Raw genomic sequence first — 16,580 nt, forward strand, 5'->3', positions numbered from 1 at the left:
GTTAATGTAGCTTATAACAAAGCAAGGCACTGAAAATGCCTAGATGAGTTTCCAACTCCATAAACACAAAAGTTTGGTCCTAGCTTTTTTATTAGTTATATGCGAAATTATACATGCAAGGCTCCCCAATCCAGTGAGAATGTCCTTAAAATCTCTCAAGATCAAAAGGAACAGGTATCAGGTGCACTCACCAGTAGCCCACAACACCTTGTAAAACCACACCCCCACGGGACACAGCAGTAATTAAACTTAAGCAATAAACGAAAGTTTGACTAAGTTACGCAACACACCAGGGTTGGTAAATCTCGTGCCAGCCACCGCGGTCATACGATTAACCCGAACTAATAAACCTCCGGCGTATAGAGTGTTTTAGAACAATAAACAATAAGATTAAACTTTATTTAAGTTGTAAAAGACTCTAAATAAAAGTAAACCCAACAAACGAAAGTAATCTTAACCCATCTGAACACACGAAAGCTACGACCCAAACTGGGATTAGATACCCCACTATGCTTAGCCATAAACATAAAAACTCCACAACAAAAGTTTTCGCCAGAGAACTACTAGCAACAGCTTAAAACTCAAAGGACTTGGCGGTGCTTTATATCCACCTAGAGGGGCCTGTTCTATAATCGATAAACCCCGATCAACCTTACCACTTCTTGCTAATACAGCCTATATACCGCCATCTTCAGCAAACCCCTACATGGAACAAAAGTAAGCACAATAATCCCCATAAAAACGTTAGGTCAAGGTGTAGCCCATGAAGTGGAAAGAAATGGGCCACATTTTCTTACCAAGAAAATTAATTAACGACAGTCACTATGAAACTTAGAGATCTAAGGAGGATTTAGCAGTAAATTAAGAATAGAGAGCTTAGTTGAACCAGGCCATGAAGCACGTACACACCGCCCGTCACCCTCCTCAAATACCTCAACTGGTGAACACAAACCACCAAACACCGTACAAGAGGAGACAAGTCGTAACAAGGTAAGCGTACTGGAAAGTGTGCTTGGAAGAACAAAGCGTAGCTTAAACTAAAGCACTCGGCCTACACCCGAAAGATTTCAAAAAATGACCGCTTTGAACTAAACCTAGCCTGACACTTCCCCAACACAAAAACACCTTTCCCCTAGAACAAAACATTCACAAACTAAAGTATAGGTGATAGAAATTCTTTCAAGCGCTATAGAGATAGTACCGCAAGGGAAAGATGAAAGAGAAAATAAAAGTAAAAAACAGCATAGATTACCCCTACTACCTTTTGCATAATGAATTAACTAGAAATAATTTGACACAGAGAACTTCAGCCAAATCCCCCGAAGCCAGACGAGCTACTTTCGAACAGCTTAAAGAGCAAACTCGTCTATGTGGCAAAATAGTGAGAAGATTTGAAAGTAGAGGTGAAAAGCCTATCGAGCCTGGAGATAGCTGGTTATCCAAATAAGAATTTTAGTTCAACTTTAAGTCTTCCAAAAATAATAGCAACTTTAATGAAGACTTAAATGTTAATTTAAAGAGGGACAGCTCTTTAAAAAAGGATACAACCTGAACCAGAGGATAAACAACCAAAATCCCCTTAAGTTGGCTTAAAAGCAGCCACCAATTAAGAAAGCGTTCAAGCTCAACTAAAACAACCCACCCAATTCCACAAGCCCTAATAAATCCCTGGACTAACAATTGGATTAATCTATAGACACATAGAAGAGATAATGTTAATATTAGTAACGAGAGTATACTCTCCTTGCACAAGCCTACAACAACACAACCCAATTGATTAACAACCTAATAAAACAAAACACCCACTAGATCCTTATTAATCAATACTGTTAACCCAACACAGGAGTGCATAAAGGAAAGACTAAAACAAGCAAAAGGAACTCGGCAAAACAAGCCCCGCCTGTTTACCAAAAACATCACCTCTAGCATGACAAATATTAGAGGCACTGCCTGCCCAGTGACACACTGTTCAACGGCCGCGGTATCCTGACCGTGCAAAGGTAGCATAATCATTTGTTCTTTAAATAAGGACTTGTATGAACGGCAAGACGAGGGTTTAACTGTCTCTTGCTTTCAGTCAGTGAAATTGACCTTCCCGTGAAGAGGCGGGAATTAAAAAATAAGACGAGAAGACCCTATGGAGCTTTAATCTCCTAATACACCACTAGTAACCAAAATTCAAAAAGAATACAAAAACACAGCACATGTACTAGAGATTTTGGTTGGGGTGACCTCGGAGAATAACAAAACCTCCGAATGATAATAACTCAGGCCCAACAAGCCAAAGTTCCTATCATAAATTGACCCAAATAAACTTGATCAACGGACCAAGTTACCCTAGGGATAACAGCGCAATCCTATTCTAGAGTTCATATCGACAATAGGGTTTACGACCTCGATGTTGGATCAGGACATCCAAATGGTGCAGCAGCTATTAAAGGTTCGTTTGTTCAACGATTAAAGTCCTACGTGATCTGAGTTCAGACCGGAGCAATCCAGGTCGGTTTCTATCTATTCTAAATTCCCCCCAGTACGAAAGGACAAGGGAAATGAAGCCAATTGACCTATCACGCCTTAATAGTCAAAGAATGATATAATATTAATTCACAAACTATTCCCCAAGCTACCCTAGACAAGGGTTCGTTAAGGTGGCAGAGCCCGGTAAATTGCATAAAACTTAAGACTTTACACCCAGAGGTTCAACTCCTCTCCTTAACACCAATGTTCATAATCAACTTCCTCACCCTCATCATTCCCATCTTACTAGCCATAGCATTTCTAACCTTAATAGAACGAAAAATCCTAGGTTATATACAACTACGCAAAGGCCCAAACATCGTCGGCCCATACGGAATTCTCCAACCAATCGCGGATGCCCTAAAACTATTCATCAAAGAACCGGTACATCCCTCAACGTCATCAATTGTCTTATTCACCATTGCTCCCACACTAGCCCTGACACTAGCACTCTCACTATGAATCCCCATACCTATACCACACCCTTTAATTAATATAAACCTAGGAGCACTATTCATTCTAGCTACATCAAGCCTAGCAGTATACTCTATCCTCTGATCCGGATGAGCATCAAACTCCAAATACGCATTGTTTGGAGCACTACGAGCCGTCGCCCAAACAATCTCATACGAAGTAACACTTGCCATCATCCTCCTATCAATCCTATTACTTAACGGGTCATTCAACCTATCAACCCTATCATACACCCAAAAAAACATCTGACTACTACTACCTACATGACCCCTGGCCACAATATGATTCATCTCCACCTTAGCAGAAACCAACCGAGCCCCATTCGACTTAACCGAAGGAGAATCAGAACTAGTCTCAGGCTTTAACGTAGAATATGCCGCAGGACCATTCGCCTTATTCTTCATAGCCGAATACATAAACATCATCCTAATAAATGCCCTCACAACAATCATTTTCATCAACACTATACCCAACCCTCTACACCCAGAAATATTCACAATGAACTTCATACTAAAAACACTTTCTCTCACCGCCCTATTCTTATGAATTCGGGCCTCATACCCACGATTCCGATATGACCAACTCATGCACTTACTATGAAAAAATTTTCTCCCCTTAACCCTTGCCCTTTGCATATGACACATCTCCATACCCATAATCACATCCAGCATCCCTCCTCAAACAATCTAGAAATATGTCTGAAAAAGAGTTACTTTGATAGAGTAAAGCATAGAGGTAACAACCCTCTTATTTCTAGAACAATAGGAATTGAACCTACACCAGAGAACTCAAAACTCCCTGTGCTACCAATACACCATATCCTAATAGTAAGGTCAGCTAAATAAGCTATCGGGCCCATACCCCGAAAATGTTGGTTTATATCCTTCCCGTACTAATAAACCTAGCCACAACTTTAGTAATCTACCCAACTCTGTTTATAGGAACGATCATCACACTACTCAGCTCTCATTGACTACTAATATGAATCGGCCTAGAAATAAGCATACTAGCGGTCATCCCTATCCTCATAGGTAAAGCAAACCCACGATCCACAGAAGCAGCAACAAAGTACTTCATAACACAAGCAACTGCATCCATAGCCCTCCTCATATCTATCCTACTCACAGTAATACACTCAGGACAGTGGACAATCATCTACACCAACAACCAGACAACCTCTTTAATTATAACCTTAGCCCTGCTTATAAAACTAGGCCTCGCACCGTTCCACTTCTGAGTACCAGAAGTAACACAAGGAGTGTGTCTAAAATCAGGAATAATCTTACTAACATGACAAAAAATCGCGCCCTTATCCATCCTATTTCAAATCTCCCCGGTGATCAACCAATCCCTAACCCTTACCTCAGCAATTATATCAATCTTACTAGGAGGCTGAGGAGGGCTAAACCAAACACAATTACGAAAAATCCTAGCATATTCATCAATTGCCCACATGGGATGAATACTAGCAGCACTAATCTACAACCCATCAATTATACTATTCAACCTCATCATTTACATCGTGCTCACCTTATCAATATTCCTCACCTTATCCATCAACAACAACTCAACAACCCTCTCCCTTTCCCTTGCCTGAAGCTCCTCACCATTAATCATTATCATTATTCTCCTCCCACTACTATCTTTAGGAGGCCTCCCACCCCTAACTGGATTTTCCCCTAAATGAGTTATTATCCAAGAAATAGTGAAAAATAATAATATTATCCTCCCCACATTCATATCTATCACAGCCCTACTCAGCCTCTACTTCTACCTTCAACTAACCTACTCAACATCCCTAACCCTATTCCCTTCCACAAACAACACGAAAACCAAATGACACTTCCAACCTACAAAAAAAATCATCGCTCTACCATCATTAATCACCCTATCAACCCTACTCATCCCACTAACTCCCTCTATAATCATCCTAAACTAATCATCTAATAAAGGAAATTAGGTTAACAAGACCGGGGGCCTTCAAAGCCCCAAGCAAATACCATCACTATTTATTTCCTGAAATAAGGACTGTGAGATTATAACCCCACATCAACCGGACGCAAACCAGAAACTTTAATTAAGCTAAGCCCTTACTAGACTGGTGGGCTCCAACCCCACGAAAATTTAGTTAACAGCTAAACACCCTAAACAACTGGCTTCAATCTATTTCTCCCGCCTAAAGAAAAAAAAAGGCGGGAGAAGCCCCGGCAGGATTGAAGCTGCTCCTTTGAATTTGCAATTCAACATGAACAATCACCTCAGGGCTATGGTAGAAAGAGATTACCTCTGTCTTTAGATTTACAGTCTAATGCTTCCTCACTCAGCCACTCTACCTAACTATGTTCATCAACCGTTGATTGTTCTCCACTAACCACAAAGACATCGGCACATTATATCTTCTATTCGGTGCTTGAGCCGGTATAGTGGGGACTGCACTTAGTCTTTTAATCCGAGCGGAATTGGGTCAACCGGGAACGCTACTAGGCGATGACCAAATTTACAACGTAATTGTCACCGCCCATGCATTTGTCATAATCTTCTTTATAGTAATGCCTATTATAATTGGAGGTTTCGGAAATTGGTTAGTCCCCTTAATAATCGGAGCTCCTGATATAGCCTTCCCACGAATAAATAATATAAGCTTCTGACTTCTACCTCCTTCATTCCTACTATTGCTCACATCATCAATAGTTGAAGCCGGAGCAGGAACAGGATGAACGGTTTATCCCCCTTTGGCTGGAAACCTCGCACATGCAGGTGCCTCCGTTGATTTAACAATCTTCTCACTACACCTAGCAGGAGTCTCATCAATCCTAGGGGCTATTAATTTCATCACCACAATTATCAACATAAAGCCACCTGCTATAACACAATATCAAACACCACTATTCGTATGATCGGTCCTAATCACAGCTGTACTTCTCTTGCTCTCCCTGCCCGTCCTAGCTGCTGGAATTACAATATTATTAACAGACCGAAACCTTAATACTACTTTCTTCGACCCAGCAGGGGGCGGAGACCCTATCCTTTATCAACACCTATTTTGATTTTTCGGACACCCTGAAGTATATATCCTGATTCTTCCAGGATTCGGCATAATCTCCCACATTGTCACATTCTACTCTGGAAAAAAAGAACCTTTTGGATATATAGGAATAGTATGAGCAATAATATCAATTGGCTTTTTAGGATTTATCGTGTGAGCCCACCACATATTCACTGTCGGAATGGACGTTGACACCCGCGCCTACTTCACCTCAGCCACAATAATCATCGCAATTCCAACTGGCGTAAAAGTATTCAGCTGACTAGCAACTCTGCACGGAGGAAATATCAAATGATCCCCAGCCATGCTATGGGCATTGGGCTTTATTTTCCTTTTCACAGTGGGAGGATTAACCGGGATTGTTCTGGCCAACTCTTCACTAGACATTGTATTGCACGATACGTATTATGTGGTCGCACACTTCCACTACGTCCTGTCAATAGGAGCGGTATTCGCTATTATAGGTGGATTTGTACATTGATTCCCGCTATTCTCAGGTTATACCCTAAACTACGCATGAGCAAAAACTCATTTCTTCATCATATTCGTAGGGGTAAACCTAACTTTCTTCCCTCAACATTTCCTAGGGCTATCTGGAATACCACGACGGTATTCTGACTACCCTGACGCATACACATTCTGGAACGCCATTTCATCCTCAGGATCATTCATTTCTTTAACCGCTGTGATAGTAATAATCTTCATGATTTGAGAAGCTTTCGCATCAAAACGAGTGGTAACAAAAACTGAATTAACATCAATAAACCTAGAGTGACTACACGGATGTCCCCCTCCATATCACACATTTGAAGAACCCACCTTTATCAAAACCCCTTAACAAGAAAGGAAGGAATTGAACCCCCAAAAACTGGTTTCAAGCCAGCACCATAGCCTCTATGACTTTCTCAATAGAAGATATTAGTAAAACATTACATAACTTTGTCAAAGTTAAATCATTGGTTAAACCCCAATATATCTTCATGGCATATCCCTATCAACTAGGATTTCAAGATGCTACTTCCCCTGTCATAGAAGAACTTCTGCACTTCCACGACCACACGCTAATAATCGTATTCCTGATTAGCACATTAGTACTCTACCTTATCTCCCTAATACTGTCCACGAAACTCACCCACACCAATACAATAGATGCTCAAGAAATTGAAACCATTTGAACGGTCCTCCCTGCAATTATCCTTATTATAATCGCACTCCCATCACTACGAATCCTCTACATAATAGACGAAATAAATAACCCCCTACTAACAGTAAAAACCATAGGACACCAATGATACTGAAGCTATGAATACACCGACTACGAGGAACTCAACTTCGATTCATACATAATCCCCACAACAGAATTGAAACCCGGAGAACTTCGGCTCCTAGAAGTAGACAACCGATTAATTCTCCCAATAGAGACTCCAATTCGTATATTAATCTCGTCTGAAGATGTCCTCCACTCATGAGCTGTTCCATCCTTAGGTCTAAAAACAGATGCAATTCCAGGCCGACTAAACCAAACAACACTAATATCTCTACGACCTGGCCTATTCTACGGACAGTGCTCAGAAATCTGCGGATCAAACCATAGTTTTATACCCATCGTTTTAGAAATGGTCCCACTAAAATCATTCGAAAGCTGATCTTCATCAATGCTATAATCCATTATGAAGCTATCTCAGCATTAACCTTTTAAGTTAAAGACTTGGGAATTGATTTCCCCATAATGAATGCCCCAACTAAACACAGCAACATGATTCATCACAATCCTATCAATACTCATCTCACTATTCATTATCTTTCAATTAAAGATCTCAACATACTCATACAACCCTAACCCCCAAACACTCCCTCTAAAATACAAAAAACAAGAGATACCTTGAGAAAAAAAATGAACGAAAACTTATTTGCCTCTTTTGCCACACCAACACTAGCAGGCCTCCCAATCGTCACCCTCATTATCCTATTCCCAAGCATTTTCTTCCCATCACCTAATCGACTAACCAACAACCGCTTAGCTACATTCCAACAATGATTAATTAAGCTAGTCCTAAAACAAATGATACTAATCCACAACAATAAAGGACGAGCTTGATCCCTAATATTAATCTCCCTGATCATATTCATCGGGTCAACCAACCTACTAGGCCTACTACCCCACTCCTTCACTCCAACAACACAACTATCAATAAACCTAGGAATAGCCATCCCACTCTGGGCCGCAACCGTCGTATTAGGATTCCGCCATAAGACAAAAGCCTCCTTAGCCCACTTCCTCCCACAAGGCACTCCCGCTATACTAATCCCAATGCTCGTAGCAATCGAAACAATCAGTTTATTCATCCAACCGGTAGCACTAGCAGTTCGACTAACCGCTAACATTACCGCAGGGCACCTGCTCATGCACTTAATCGGAGGCGCAACCTCAGTCCTAATCCCTATCAGCCCAACCGCAGCCCTAACAACCTTTACTATTTTATTTCTTCTAACTATTCTCGAATTCGCTGTAGCACTTATTCAAGCATATGTCTTCACTTTACTAGTCAATCTATACCTACACGATAATACTTAATGACTCACCAATCACACGCCTACCATATAGTCAACCCAAGTCCCTGACCACTAACGGGAGCCCTATCAGCTCTTCTACTTACATCAGGATTAATCATATGATTTCACTTCAACTCAAAAACCCTTCTACTACTAAGTATGCTATCAAACCTACTCACCATATATCAGTGATGACGTGACATCGTACGAGAAGGAACCTACCAGGGACACCACACAACAATCGTTCAAAAAGGCCTACGTTATGGAATAGTATTATTTATCATCTCAGAAGTCTTCTTCTTCTCAGGATTCTTCTGAGCATTCTACCACTCAAGTCTGGCCCCTACACCCGAATTAGGAGGGTGTTGACCCCCTACAGGAGTCTTCACCATTAACCCCTTGGAAGTACCACTCCTCAACACATCCGTCCTTCTAGCCTCAGGAGTCTCAATCACCTGATCACATCATAGCCTCATAGAAGGAGACCGAAAACAAATAATTCAAGCCCTTACTATCACAATCTTGCTAGGCATTTACTTTACCCTCCTCCAAATCTCAGAGTACTTCGAGGCCTCCTTCGCTATCTCAGATGGAGTATACGGCTCCACATTTTTCGTCGCCACAGGATTCCACGGACTACACGTCATTATCGGATCAACATTTCTCTTGGTATGCCTCCTCCGACAATTCAACTTCCACTTTACATCAAACCACCATTTCGGGTTCGAAGCTGCAGCCTGATACTGACATTTTGTAGACGTCGTCTGACTCTTCCTATACATCTCCATTTACTGATGAGGCTCATACTTTCTTAGTATAACCAATACAATTGACTTCCAATCAATAAATTCTGACTATGCAACGGAAGAAAGTAATAAACACCCTCATCTCACTATTATCCAACTACCTATTAACCACACTACTTATTACCATCGCGTTCTGACTACCTCAACTAAACACCTACACAGAAAAGACCAGCCCATATGAATGCGGATTCGACCCTACGGAATCCGCACGATTACCATTCTCCATAAAATTCTTCCTAGTCGCAATCACGTTTCTCCTATTCGACCTAGAAATCGCCCTCCTCCTTCCCCTTCCATGGGCATCCCAATCTCCAAACCTGAAATTAACAATTCTAATATCTCTAGGATTAATCCTAATTCTAGCGCTAGGGCTAGCTTACGAATGATCTCAAAAAGGCCTAGAATGAGACGAATATGGTAATTAGTTTAAAAAAAAACAAATGATTTCGACTCATTAAATTATGTTCATATCATAATTACCAAAATGTCTTCAATCTCCCTAAACCTAATTACCGCGTTTACAATCTCATTCCTGGGAGCCATAATTTACCGATCTCACATCATATCGTCACTACTCTGCCTAGAAGGAATAATACTATCTATATTCATCCTGAGTTCCACCATCATCCTTAACCTCCACTATATATCCTTCTTCCCTATACCAATAATCTTACTAGTATTCGCGGCCTGCGAAGCAGCAATTGGCCTAGCCCTACTAGTAATGATTTCAAACACATACGGATTAGACTACGTACAAAACTTGAACCTACTACAATGCTAAAAATTATCATCCCCTCAATCATACTAATCCCCATAACCTGACTATCAAAAAACACCATAATATGAATTAACCCTACAATCCATAGCCTGATAATCGCACTGATAAGTCTGTCTTACCTAAATAAACTTGATATCACCAACCAAAACCACTCACTAAAATTCGCCTCCGATCCATTAACCTCCCCTTTACTCATTTTAACAACCTGACTTCTGCCCTTAATAATTATAGCCAGCCAACACCACCTAAGCAAAGAGACGGAAATCCGAAAAAAAACATACATCTCACTCCTCATCTTACTCCAAATTTCCCTAATCATAACTTTCACCGCTACTGAAATAATCATATTCTATATTCTATTTGAAGCGACCCTAATCCCCACACTAATCATTATCACCCGATGAGGAAACCAAACGGAACGAATAAAAGCCGGACTATACTTCCTATTCTACACCTTAGCTGGCTCCTTGCCCCTCTTAATTGCCCTAATCTACCTACAAAATTCACTAGGATCAATAAATTTCCTCCTATTCCCTTATAACAAACACATATTAAATTCAACATGATCAAACAGCCTACTATGAATCGCATGCGCTATGGCCTTCATAATTAAACTACCTATATATGGTCTCCACCTATGACTCCCCAAAGCTCATGTAGAAGCCCCAATCGCAGGCTCTATAGTCCTAGCAGCCATTCTCCTAAAACTAGGGGGCTACGGAATAATACGAATCTCCCAACTTTTGGAGCCTATAACAAATTACATAGCATATCCATTCATCCTTTTATCACTGTGAGGAATAATTATAACCAGCTCTATTTGCTTACGACAAACAGACCTAAAATCCTTAATTGCATATTCGTCCGTCAGCCACATAGCTCTGGTGATCGTAGCTATCCTCATCCAAACCCCATGAAGCTTTATAGGGGCAACTGCCCTAATAATCGCACACGGTCTCACATCATCCTTACTATTCTGTCTAGCAAATTCAAACTACGAACGAACCCATAGCCGAACCATACTACTAGCTCGAGGCCTACAAATAACCCTCCCACTTATATCAACATGATGAATCCTATCAAGCCTAACCAACCTCGCCCTTCCCCCCACTATCAACCTAGTAGGAGAACTGTTCATTATCCTATCAACCTTCTCTTGATCTAATTTCACTATCATCCTGACTGGCCTCAACATACTTATCACAGCCCTATACACCCTATTCATATTGATCACGACACAACGAGGAAAACCACCATACCATATCAGCAACATTACACCGACATTCACCCGAGAAAACTCTCTCATAGCCCTCCACATCATCCCTCTATTACTCCTCACCCTCAATCCAAAAATTATCTTGGGAAACTTATACTGTAATTATAGTTTAATAAAAACATTAGATTGTGAATCTAACAATAGAAGACCAAAACTTCTTATTTACCCAGAAGAAAGGATATTGGAACTGCTAATTCCAAACCACCATAACTAACGACTATGGCTTTCTTACTTTTATAGGATAGAAGTATTCCATTGGTCTTAGGAATCAAAGAATTGGTGCAACTCCAAATAAAAGTAATAAATCTATCCACTTCTTCATTTATTCTCACTCTTATTATCCTAACACTACCCATCTTCACCCCTATAACAAACTTACACAAAACCCTTCCCTATCCCAACTACGTAAAACTTATTATCTCTACATCGTTCTTTCTAAGCCTCATTCCTACCCTGATATTATTCAACTCCAACCAAGAAACCTTAACAACCAACTGAAACTGAATCATTGCCCCAACCATCCACATAAACCTAAACTTAAAAATAGACCACTTCTCAATTCTTTTTACATCCGTAGCACTATTCGTCACCTGATCAATTATAGAATTCTCCTTGTGGTATATACACTCAGACCCTCACATAAGCAAATTTTTCAAATACCTACTCATATTTCTAATCACTATAATGATCTTAGTATCAGCAAATAATCTCTTACAACTTTTCATTGGCTGAGAGGGAGTAGGGATCATATCTTTCTTGCTAATCGGGTGATGGCATGGACGAACAGACGCGAACACCGCGGCACTACAAGCCATTCTGTACAACCGCATCGGAGATATTGGAATAGTAATATCAATATGTTGACTTCTACTACACTCCAACACATGAGACCTTCAACAAATCTTCATTACCCAAAACCACCCCCACCTTCTCCCCCTAATAGGATTACTTGTTGCAGCTGCCGGAAAATCAGCACAATTTGGCCTCCACCCATGATTACCATCAGCTATAGAAGGCCCCACTCCTGTATCAGCATTACTACATTCAAGCACCATAGTAGTCGCAGGCATCTTCCTTCTCATTCGACTTTCACCCTTAATACAAAATAACCAAAATATCCTAACTGCCTCACTATGCCTCGGAGCCCTGACAACACTATTCACAGCTATCTGCGCTCTAACACAAAACGACATTAAAAAAATTGTAGCATTTTCTACTTCAAGCCAACTAGGCTTAATAATAGTAACTATCGGAATCAATCAACCACACCTAGCATTTCTCCACATTTGCACCCACGCTTTCTTCAAAGCCATATTATTCCTATGCTCAGGCTCAATCATCCACAACCTAAACGATGAGCAAGATATCCGAAAGATGGGGGGACTATATAAAACCCTTCCAATTACCACCTCATCCCTAATCATTGGAAGCCTAGCACTAACCGGAATGCCGTTCATAACAGGATTTTACTCAAAAGACCTAATCATTGAATCCGCCTGTACATCAAACACTAACGCCTGAGCCCTCCTCACAACTCTAATCGCAACATCACTAACAGCTGCCTACAGCACACGAATAATCTACTTCACCCTGCTAAACAATCCTCGATCAACCCCTCAACTAAACATAAACGAAAATAACCCTCTGATAGTCAACCCCATCAAACGACTATCAATTGGCAGCATCTTTGCAGGGTTTATCCTATCATATAACATCACCCCCACAGACATCCCACAAATAACCATACCCCTTTACCTAAAATTTTCCGCCATCCTAACAACCATTCTTGGCTTTACAATCGCAATAGAACTAAGCTCGATAACCCTAAACCTAAAAATCCACTATTCAAATAAACTATCTAACTTTTCAAACCTACTAGGATATTTCACCACACTCACTCATCGAATCCAACCACACAAAAACCTTCTAACAAGCCAAAACTTAGCCACATCAATAATTGATATAATCTGACTAGAAAAACTAATTCCTAAGAGCATCTCCAACTCCCAAATAACAGCTTCCTCATTAACCTCAAACCAAACAGGCCTAATCAAATTTTATTTCTTATCATTCCTACTCACCATCACCCTAGCTATTATAACAACCACCTACCTCTTCGAGTAAGCTCGAGAGCAATAAAAAGCCCAACAAACATGGATCAACCGGCTACAAACATCAGCCAATAATTATAACTGTAAATCGCAGCTACCCCTGCAGGATCCTCACTAAAAAACCCAACACTTCCACCCTCAACATCATACACTACTCAACTCCCTATATTATAAAATTCAACAACTATCTCAATATCATCTAGCTTAGCCCATGCGTACAAGAACAAAGCCTCAGCTACAAACCCCAAAATCAGTGAACCTCAAACGACTCCACTAGACAACCATGTATCAGGGTATCGCTCTATTGCTATAGCGGCTGTGTAACCAAACACCACCATTATACCCCCTAAATATACCAAAAATACCAACAACCCTAAAAATGACCCCCCACAAACTAAAATAATCCCACACCCAACTCCACCACTAACAACCAATGACAATCCCCCATAAATAGGTGAAGGTTTTACAGAAAAACAAATAAAACCTAAGATAAATAAAACACTAAAAATGTAAACTATATTCAAAATCATAATTCCCACATGGAATCTAACCATGACCAATGATATGAAAAACCATCGTTGTACTTCAACTACAAGAACTAATGACCAATACACGCAAATCACACCCCTTACTTAAAATAATCAACCACTCATTCATCGACCTGCCAACCCCATCCAACATCTCAACCTGATGGAATTTTGGCTCTTTATTGGGTGTATGCCTAATTTTACAAATTATCACCGGATTATTTCTAGCAATACACTACACCGCAGACACCACCACGGCATTCTCATCAGTCACCCACATCTGCCGAGACGTAAACTACGGCTGGCTGATCCGATACCTCCATGCTAACGGAGCATCTATATTCTTTATCTTCCTTTACTTCCACGTAGGGCGAGGAATTTATTACGGATCATACTTATTCCTAGAAACCTGAAACATCGGAGTCATCCTACTATTAACGGTCATGGCAACAGCCTTCATAGGGTACGTCTTACCATGAGGACAGATATCATTCTGAGGCGCTACAGTAATCACAAACCTCCTCTCAGCTATTCCTTATATCGGACCCACTCTCGTAGAGTGAATTTGAGGCGGATTCGCAGTAGACAAAGCAACCCTAACTCGATTTTTTGCATTCCACTTCATCCTACCATTCATCATCACAGCCCTAGTACTCGTCCATCTTTTATTCCTCCACGAAACTGGATCAAACAACCCATCAGGCCTTAACCCAAACTCAGACAAAATCCCATTTCATCCATACTACACAATTAAAGACATCCTGGGGATACTCCTCATAATACTAGCCCTTTTAACCCTGACATTATTCTCTCCCGACCTCCTAGGAGACCCAGACAACTATACACCGGCCAACCCACTAAACACGCCCCCTCACATTAAACCCGAGTGATATTTCCTTTTTGCATATGCCATCCTACGATCAATCCCGAACAAACTAGGAGGAGTATTAGCACTAATCTCTTCAATCCTAATCTTATTACTCTTCCCAACTCTGCACTTATCAAACCAACGCAGTATGATATTCCGCCCTATTAGCCAGTGTTTCATATGAATCCTAGTAGCCAACCTTTTAATCCTCACATGAATTGGGGGCCAACCGGTAGAATACCCATTCATCGCCATCGGCCAACTAGCATCCATCTCCTACTTCCTCACCATCCTAATTCTCCTACCACTAACAAATATACTAGAAAACAAACTACTGAAATGAAGAGCCTTTGTAGTATAAAAATTACTCTGGTTTTGTAAACCAGGAATGGAGACACCACTCTCCCAAAGACACCCTCAAGGAAGAAGTGACAAACTCCACCATCAGCACCCAAAGCTGAAATTCTCGTTAAACTATTCCCTGTAACAGCCATGACTCATCTATATATAAATAACGGGTGCAATCCACACCCATGCCATGTACATCGTGCATTAAATGCACCTCCCCATACACTTATGTATATCCCCATACAATGTATAATAGGACATAAACCATTACATGTTTAATCAACATTAAACCCTCCCCCCCATGACTAATAAGCACGCACCCAGAATTAAGAAGTACATAATACATCCCAAACCTTACGCAACTCAACTGCTCGACAATACGGATATTCACCCCCAAACTAAACCTCAAACCTTACATAAAACATAGAATGCGTTACATAGACATTAGCGCATAAAGTCAAATAAATCCTCGTCAATATGACTATCCCCTTCCACAAGGTGTCCCTTGATCTACCATCCTCCGTGAAACCATCAACCCGCCAGACAGGTGTCCCTCTTCTCGCTCCGGGCCCATCTTAATGTGGGGGTTTCTATAAAGGAACTTTATCAGACATCTGGTTCTTACTTCAGGGCCATACAAACTAAGATCGCCCACTCGTTCCCCTTAAATAAGACATCTCGATGGACTAATGACTAATCAGCCCATGCTCACACATAACTGTGGTTTCATGCATTTGGTATCTTTTAATTTTCGGGGATGCTGTGACTCACCATCGCCGCCAGGCATGGTCTCCAGTCAATTCAATTGAAGCTGGACTTATTAATGAATATCCTTCAGCCACATAGTATTATTTCTGTTGTGATTCAGTTTAATGCTAGAATGACATAACCTTAAAGCGTACGCACACACGTACGCACGCACACACATACGCACACACATACGCACACACGTACGCACACACGTACGCAAGATAAACCAACGGTATCTATTAACAAACCCCCCTTACCCCCCGTAAAAGCTACAGACTAACTACGCGAACCAAATATCCGCGCATTATGGATTCATCTCCTGCCAAACCCCAAAAACAAGAAACAAACACATAAATCTGTGGGCCCAAACGTTAATAGATTCATTTTCTCCCCATTTCATAGAATGTAAATCACACATTTTTACCTTCATGTCAGTACTGAACTACCACCCCAAGCACAAACTTCCCCCGCCCTTCCTTCCTTTCCCTTCTCCCAAACCTCTCCCCATTCTATGAACTTCTAGAAA

General features: G+C 40.9%; 13 protein-coding genes and 22 non-coding genes across 35 annotated transcripts, besides 2 other annotated features; 26 read left to right on the top strand and 9 right to left on the bottom strand. All coding sequences in view use genetic code 2, as the record gives it.

Annotated features, from left to right (window-relative positions):
• On the top strand, positions 1 to 66 carry trnF(gaa). The gene has a single exon. It is a non-coding gene; the product is annotated as a tRNA-Phe (tRNA).
• Positions 67 to 1,020, top strand: an rRNA (s-rRNA).
• Positions 1,021 to 1,087, top strand: trnV(tac). The gene has a single exon. It is a non-coding gene; the product is annotated as a tRNA-Val (tRNA).
• Positions 1,088 to 2,642, top strand: an rRNA (l-rRNA).
• trnL2 lies at positions 2,643 to 2,718 on the top strand. Its single transcript has one exon. It is a non-coding gene; the product is annotated as a tRNA-Leu (tRNA).
• A 3-nt stretch (positions 2,719 to 2,721) lies between these two features.
• ND1 (NADH dehydrogenase subunit 1) lies at positions 2,722 to 3,679 on the top strand. Its single transcript has one exon. A coding segment is annotated over exon 1 (958 nt).
• trnI lies at positions 3,680 to 3,747 on the top strand. The gene has a single exon. It is a non-coding gene; the product is annotated as a tRNA-Ile (tRNA).
• Positions 3,745 to 3,815, bottom strand: trnQ(ttg). Its single transcript has one exon. It is a non-coding gene; the product is annotated as a tRNA-Gln (tRNA).
• Positions 3,816 to 3,817: 2 nt separating this feature from the next.
• On the top strand, positions 3,818 to 3,886 carry trnM(cat). The gene has a single exon. It is a non-coding gene; the product is annotated as a tRNA-Met (tRNA).
• Positions 3,887 to 4,930, top strand: ND2 (NADH dehydrogenase subunit 2). Its single transcript has one exon. The coding sequence runs from the start codon at positions 3,887 to 3,889 to the stop codon at positions 4,928 to 4,930; it is 1,044 nt and encodes a 347-aa protein (YP_008080746.1).
• An 11-nt stretch (positions 4,931 to 4,941) lies between these two features.
• Positions 4,942 to 5,010, top strand: trnW(tca). The gene has a single exon. It is a non-coding gene; the product is annotated as a tRNA-Trp (tRNA).
• A 3-nt stretch (positions 5,011 to 5,013) lies between these two features.
• trnA(tgc) lies at positions 5,014 to 5,083 on the bottom strand. The gene has a single exon. It is a non-coding gene; the product is annotated as a tRNA-Ala (tRNA).
• A 1-nt stretch (position 5,084) lies between these two features.
• trnN(gtt) lies at positions 5,085 to 5,157 on the bottom strand. Its single transcript has one exon. It is a non-coding gene; the product is annotated as a tRNA-Asn (tRNA).
• Positions 5,158 to 5,190: 33 nt separating this feature from the next.
• On the bottom strand, positions 5,191 to 5,257 carry trnC(gca). Its single transcript has one exon. It is a non-coding gene; the product is annotated as a tRNA-Cys (tRNA).
• Position 5,258: 1 nt separating this feature from the next.
• On the bottom strand, positions 5,259 to 5,325 carry trnY(gta). The gene has a single exon. It is a non-coding gene; the product is annotated as a tRNA-Tyr (tRNA).
• A 5-nt stretch (positions 5,326 to 5,330) lies between these two features.
• On the top strand, positions 5,331 to 6,875 carry COX1 (cytochrome c oxidase subunit I). Its single transcript has one exon. The coding sequence runs from the start codon at positions 5,331 to 5,333 to the stop codon at positions 6,873 to 6,875; it is 1,545 nt and encodes a 514-aa protein (YP_008080747.1).
• On the bottom strand, positions 6,876 to 6,944 carry trnS2(tga). The gene has a single exon. It is a non-coding gene; the product is annotated as a tRNA-Ser (tRNA).
• Positions 6,945 to 6,949: 5 nt separating this feature from the next.
• trnD(gtc) lies at positions 6,950 to 7,017 on the top strand. The gene has a single exon. It is a non-coding gene; the product is annotated as a tRNA-Asp (tRNA).
• Positions 7,018 to 7,701, top strand: COX2 (cytochrome c oxidase subunit II). Its single transcript has one exon. The coding sequence runs from the start codon at positions 7,018 to 7,020 to the stop codon at positions 7,699 to 7,701; it is 684 nt and encodes a 227-aa protein (YP_008080748.1).
• Positions 7,702 to 7,703: 2 nt separating this feature from the next.
• trnK(ttt) lies at positions 7,704 to 7,770 on the top strand. Its single transcript has one exon. It is a non-coding gene; the product is annotated as a tRNA-Lys (tRNA).
• ATP8 (ATP synthase F0 subunit 8) lies at positions 7,771 to 7,974 on the top strand. The gene has a single exon. The coding sequence runs from the start codon at positions 7,771 to 7,773 to the stop codon at positions 7,972 to 7,974; it is 204 nt and encodes a 67-aa protein (YP_008080749.1).
• ATP6 (ATP synthase F0 subunit 6) lies at positions 7,932 to 8,612 on the top strand. Its single transcript has one exon. It carries the CDS (start codon positions 7,932 to 7,934, stop codon positions 8,610 to 8,612), a length of 681 nt encoding a protein of 226 aa, YP_008080750.1.
• Positions 8,612 to 9,395, top strand: COX3 (cytochrome c oxidase subunit III). The gene has a single exon. A coding segment is annotated over exon 1 (784 nt).
• On the top strand, positions 9,396 to 9,464 carry trnG(tcc). Its single transcript has one exon. It is a non-coding gene; the product is annotated as a tRNA-Gly (tRNA).
• Positions 9,465 to 9,810, top strand: ND3 (NADH dehydrogenase subunit 3). The gene has a single exon. A coding segment is annotated over exon 1 (346 nt).
• A 1-nt stretch (position 9,811) lies between these two features.
• On the top strand, positions 9,812 to 9,879 carry trnR(tcg). The gene has a single exon. It is a non-coding gene; the product is annotated as a tRNA-Arg (tRNA).
• Position 9,880: 1 nt separating this feature from the next.
• Positions 9,881 to 10,177, top strand: ND4L (NADH dehydrogenase subunit 4L). The gene has a single exon. It carries the CDS (start codon positions 9,881 to 9,883, stop codon positions 10,175 to 10,177), a length of 297 nt encoding a protein of 98 aa, YP_008080753.1.
• Positions 10,171 to 11,548, top strand: ND4 (NADH dehydrogenase subunit 4). The gene has a single exon. A coding segment is annotated over exon 1 (1,378 nt).
• Positions 11,549 to 11,617, top strand: trnH(gtg). The gene has a single exon. It is a non-coding gene; the product is annotated as a tRNA-His (tRNA).
• A 3-nt stretch (positions 11,618 to 11,620) lies between these two features.
• Positions 11,621 to 11,681, top strand: trnS1(gct). Its single transcript has one exon. It is a non-coding gene; the product is annotated as a tRNA-Ser (tRNA).
• Positions 11,681 to 11,750, top strand: trnL1(tag). Its single transcript has one exon. It is a non-coding gene; the product is annotated as a tRNA-Leu (tRNA).
• Positions 11,751 to 13,574, top strand: ND5 (NADH dehydrogenase subunit 5). Its single transcript has one exon. It carries the CDS (start codon positions 11,751 to 11,753, stop codon positions 13,572 to 13,574), a length of 1,824 nt encoding a protein of 607 aa, YP_008080755.1.
• Positions 13,564 to 14,091, bottom strand: ND6 (NADH dehydrogenase subunit 6). Its single transcript has one exon. The coding sequence runs from the start codon at positions 14,089 to 14,091 to the stop codon at positions 13,564 to 13,566; it is 528 nt and encodes a 175-aa protein (YP_008080756.1).
• On the bottom strand, positions 14,092 to 14,160 carry trnE(ttc). The gene has a single exon. It is a non-coding gene; the product is annotated as a tRNA-Glu (tRNA).
• Positions 14,161 to 14,162: 2 nt separating this feature from the next.
• Positions 14,163 to 15,302, top strand: CYTB (cytochrome b). The gene has a single exon. The coding sequence runs from the start codon at positions 14,163 to 14,165 to the stop codon at positions 15,300 to 15,302; it is 1,140 nt and encodes a 379-aa protein (YP_008080757.1).
• On the top strand, positions 15,303 to 15,370 carry trnT(tgt). Its single transcript has one exon. It is a non-coding gene; the product is annotated as a tRNA-Thr (tRNA).
• Positions 15,371 to 15,373: 3 nt separating this feature from the next.
• trnP(tgg) lies at positions 15,374 to 15,440 on the bottom strand. Its single transcript has one exon. It is a non-coding gene; the product is annotated as a tRNA-Pro (tRNA).
• Positions 15,441 to 16,580: the final 1,140 nt, after the last annotated feature.

Source organism: Chinchilla lanigera, mitochondrion (assembly GCF_000276665.1).
Source record: "Chinchilla lanigera mitochondrion, complete genome".
NCBI classification, from domain to species: Eukaryota; Metazoa; Chordata; class Mammalia; order Rodentia; family Chinchillidae; genus Chinchilla; species Chinchilla lanigera.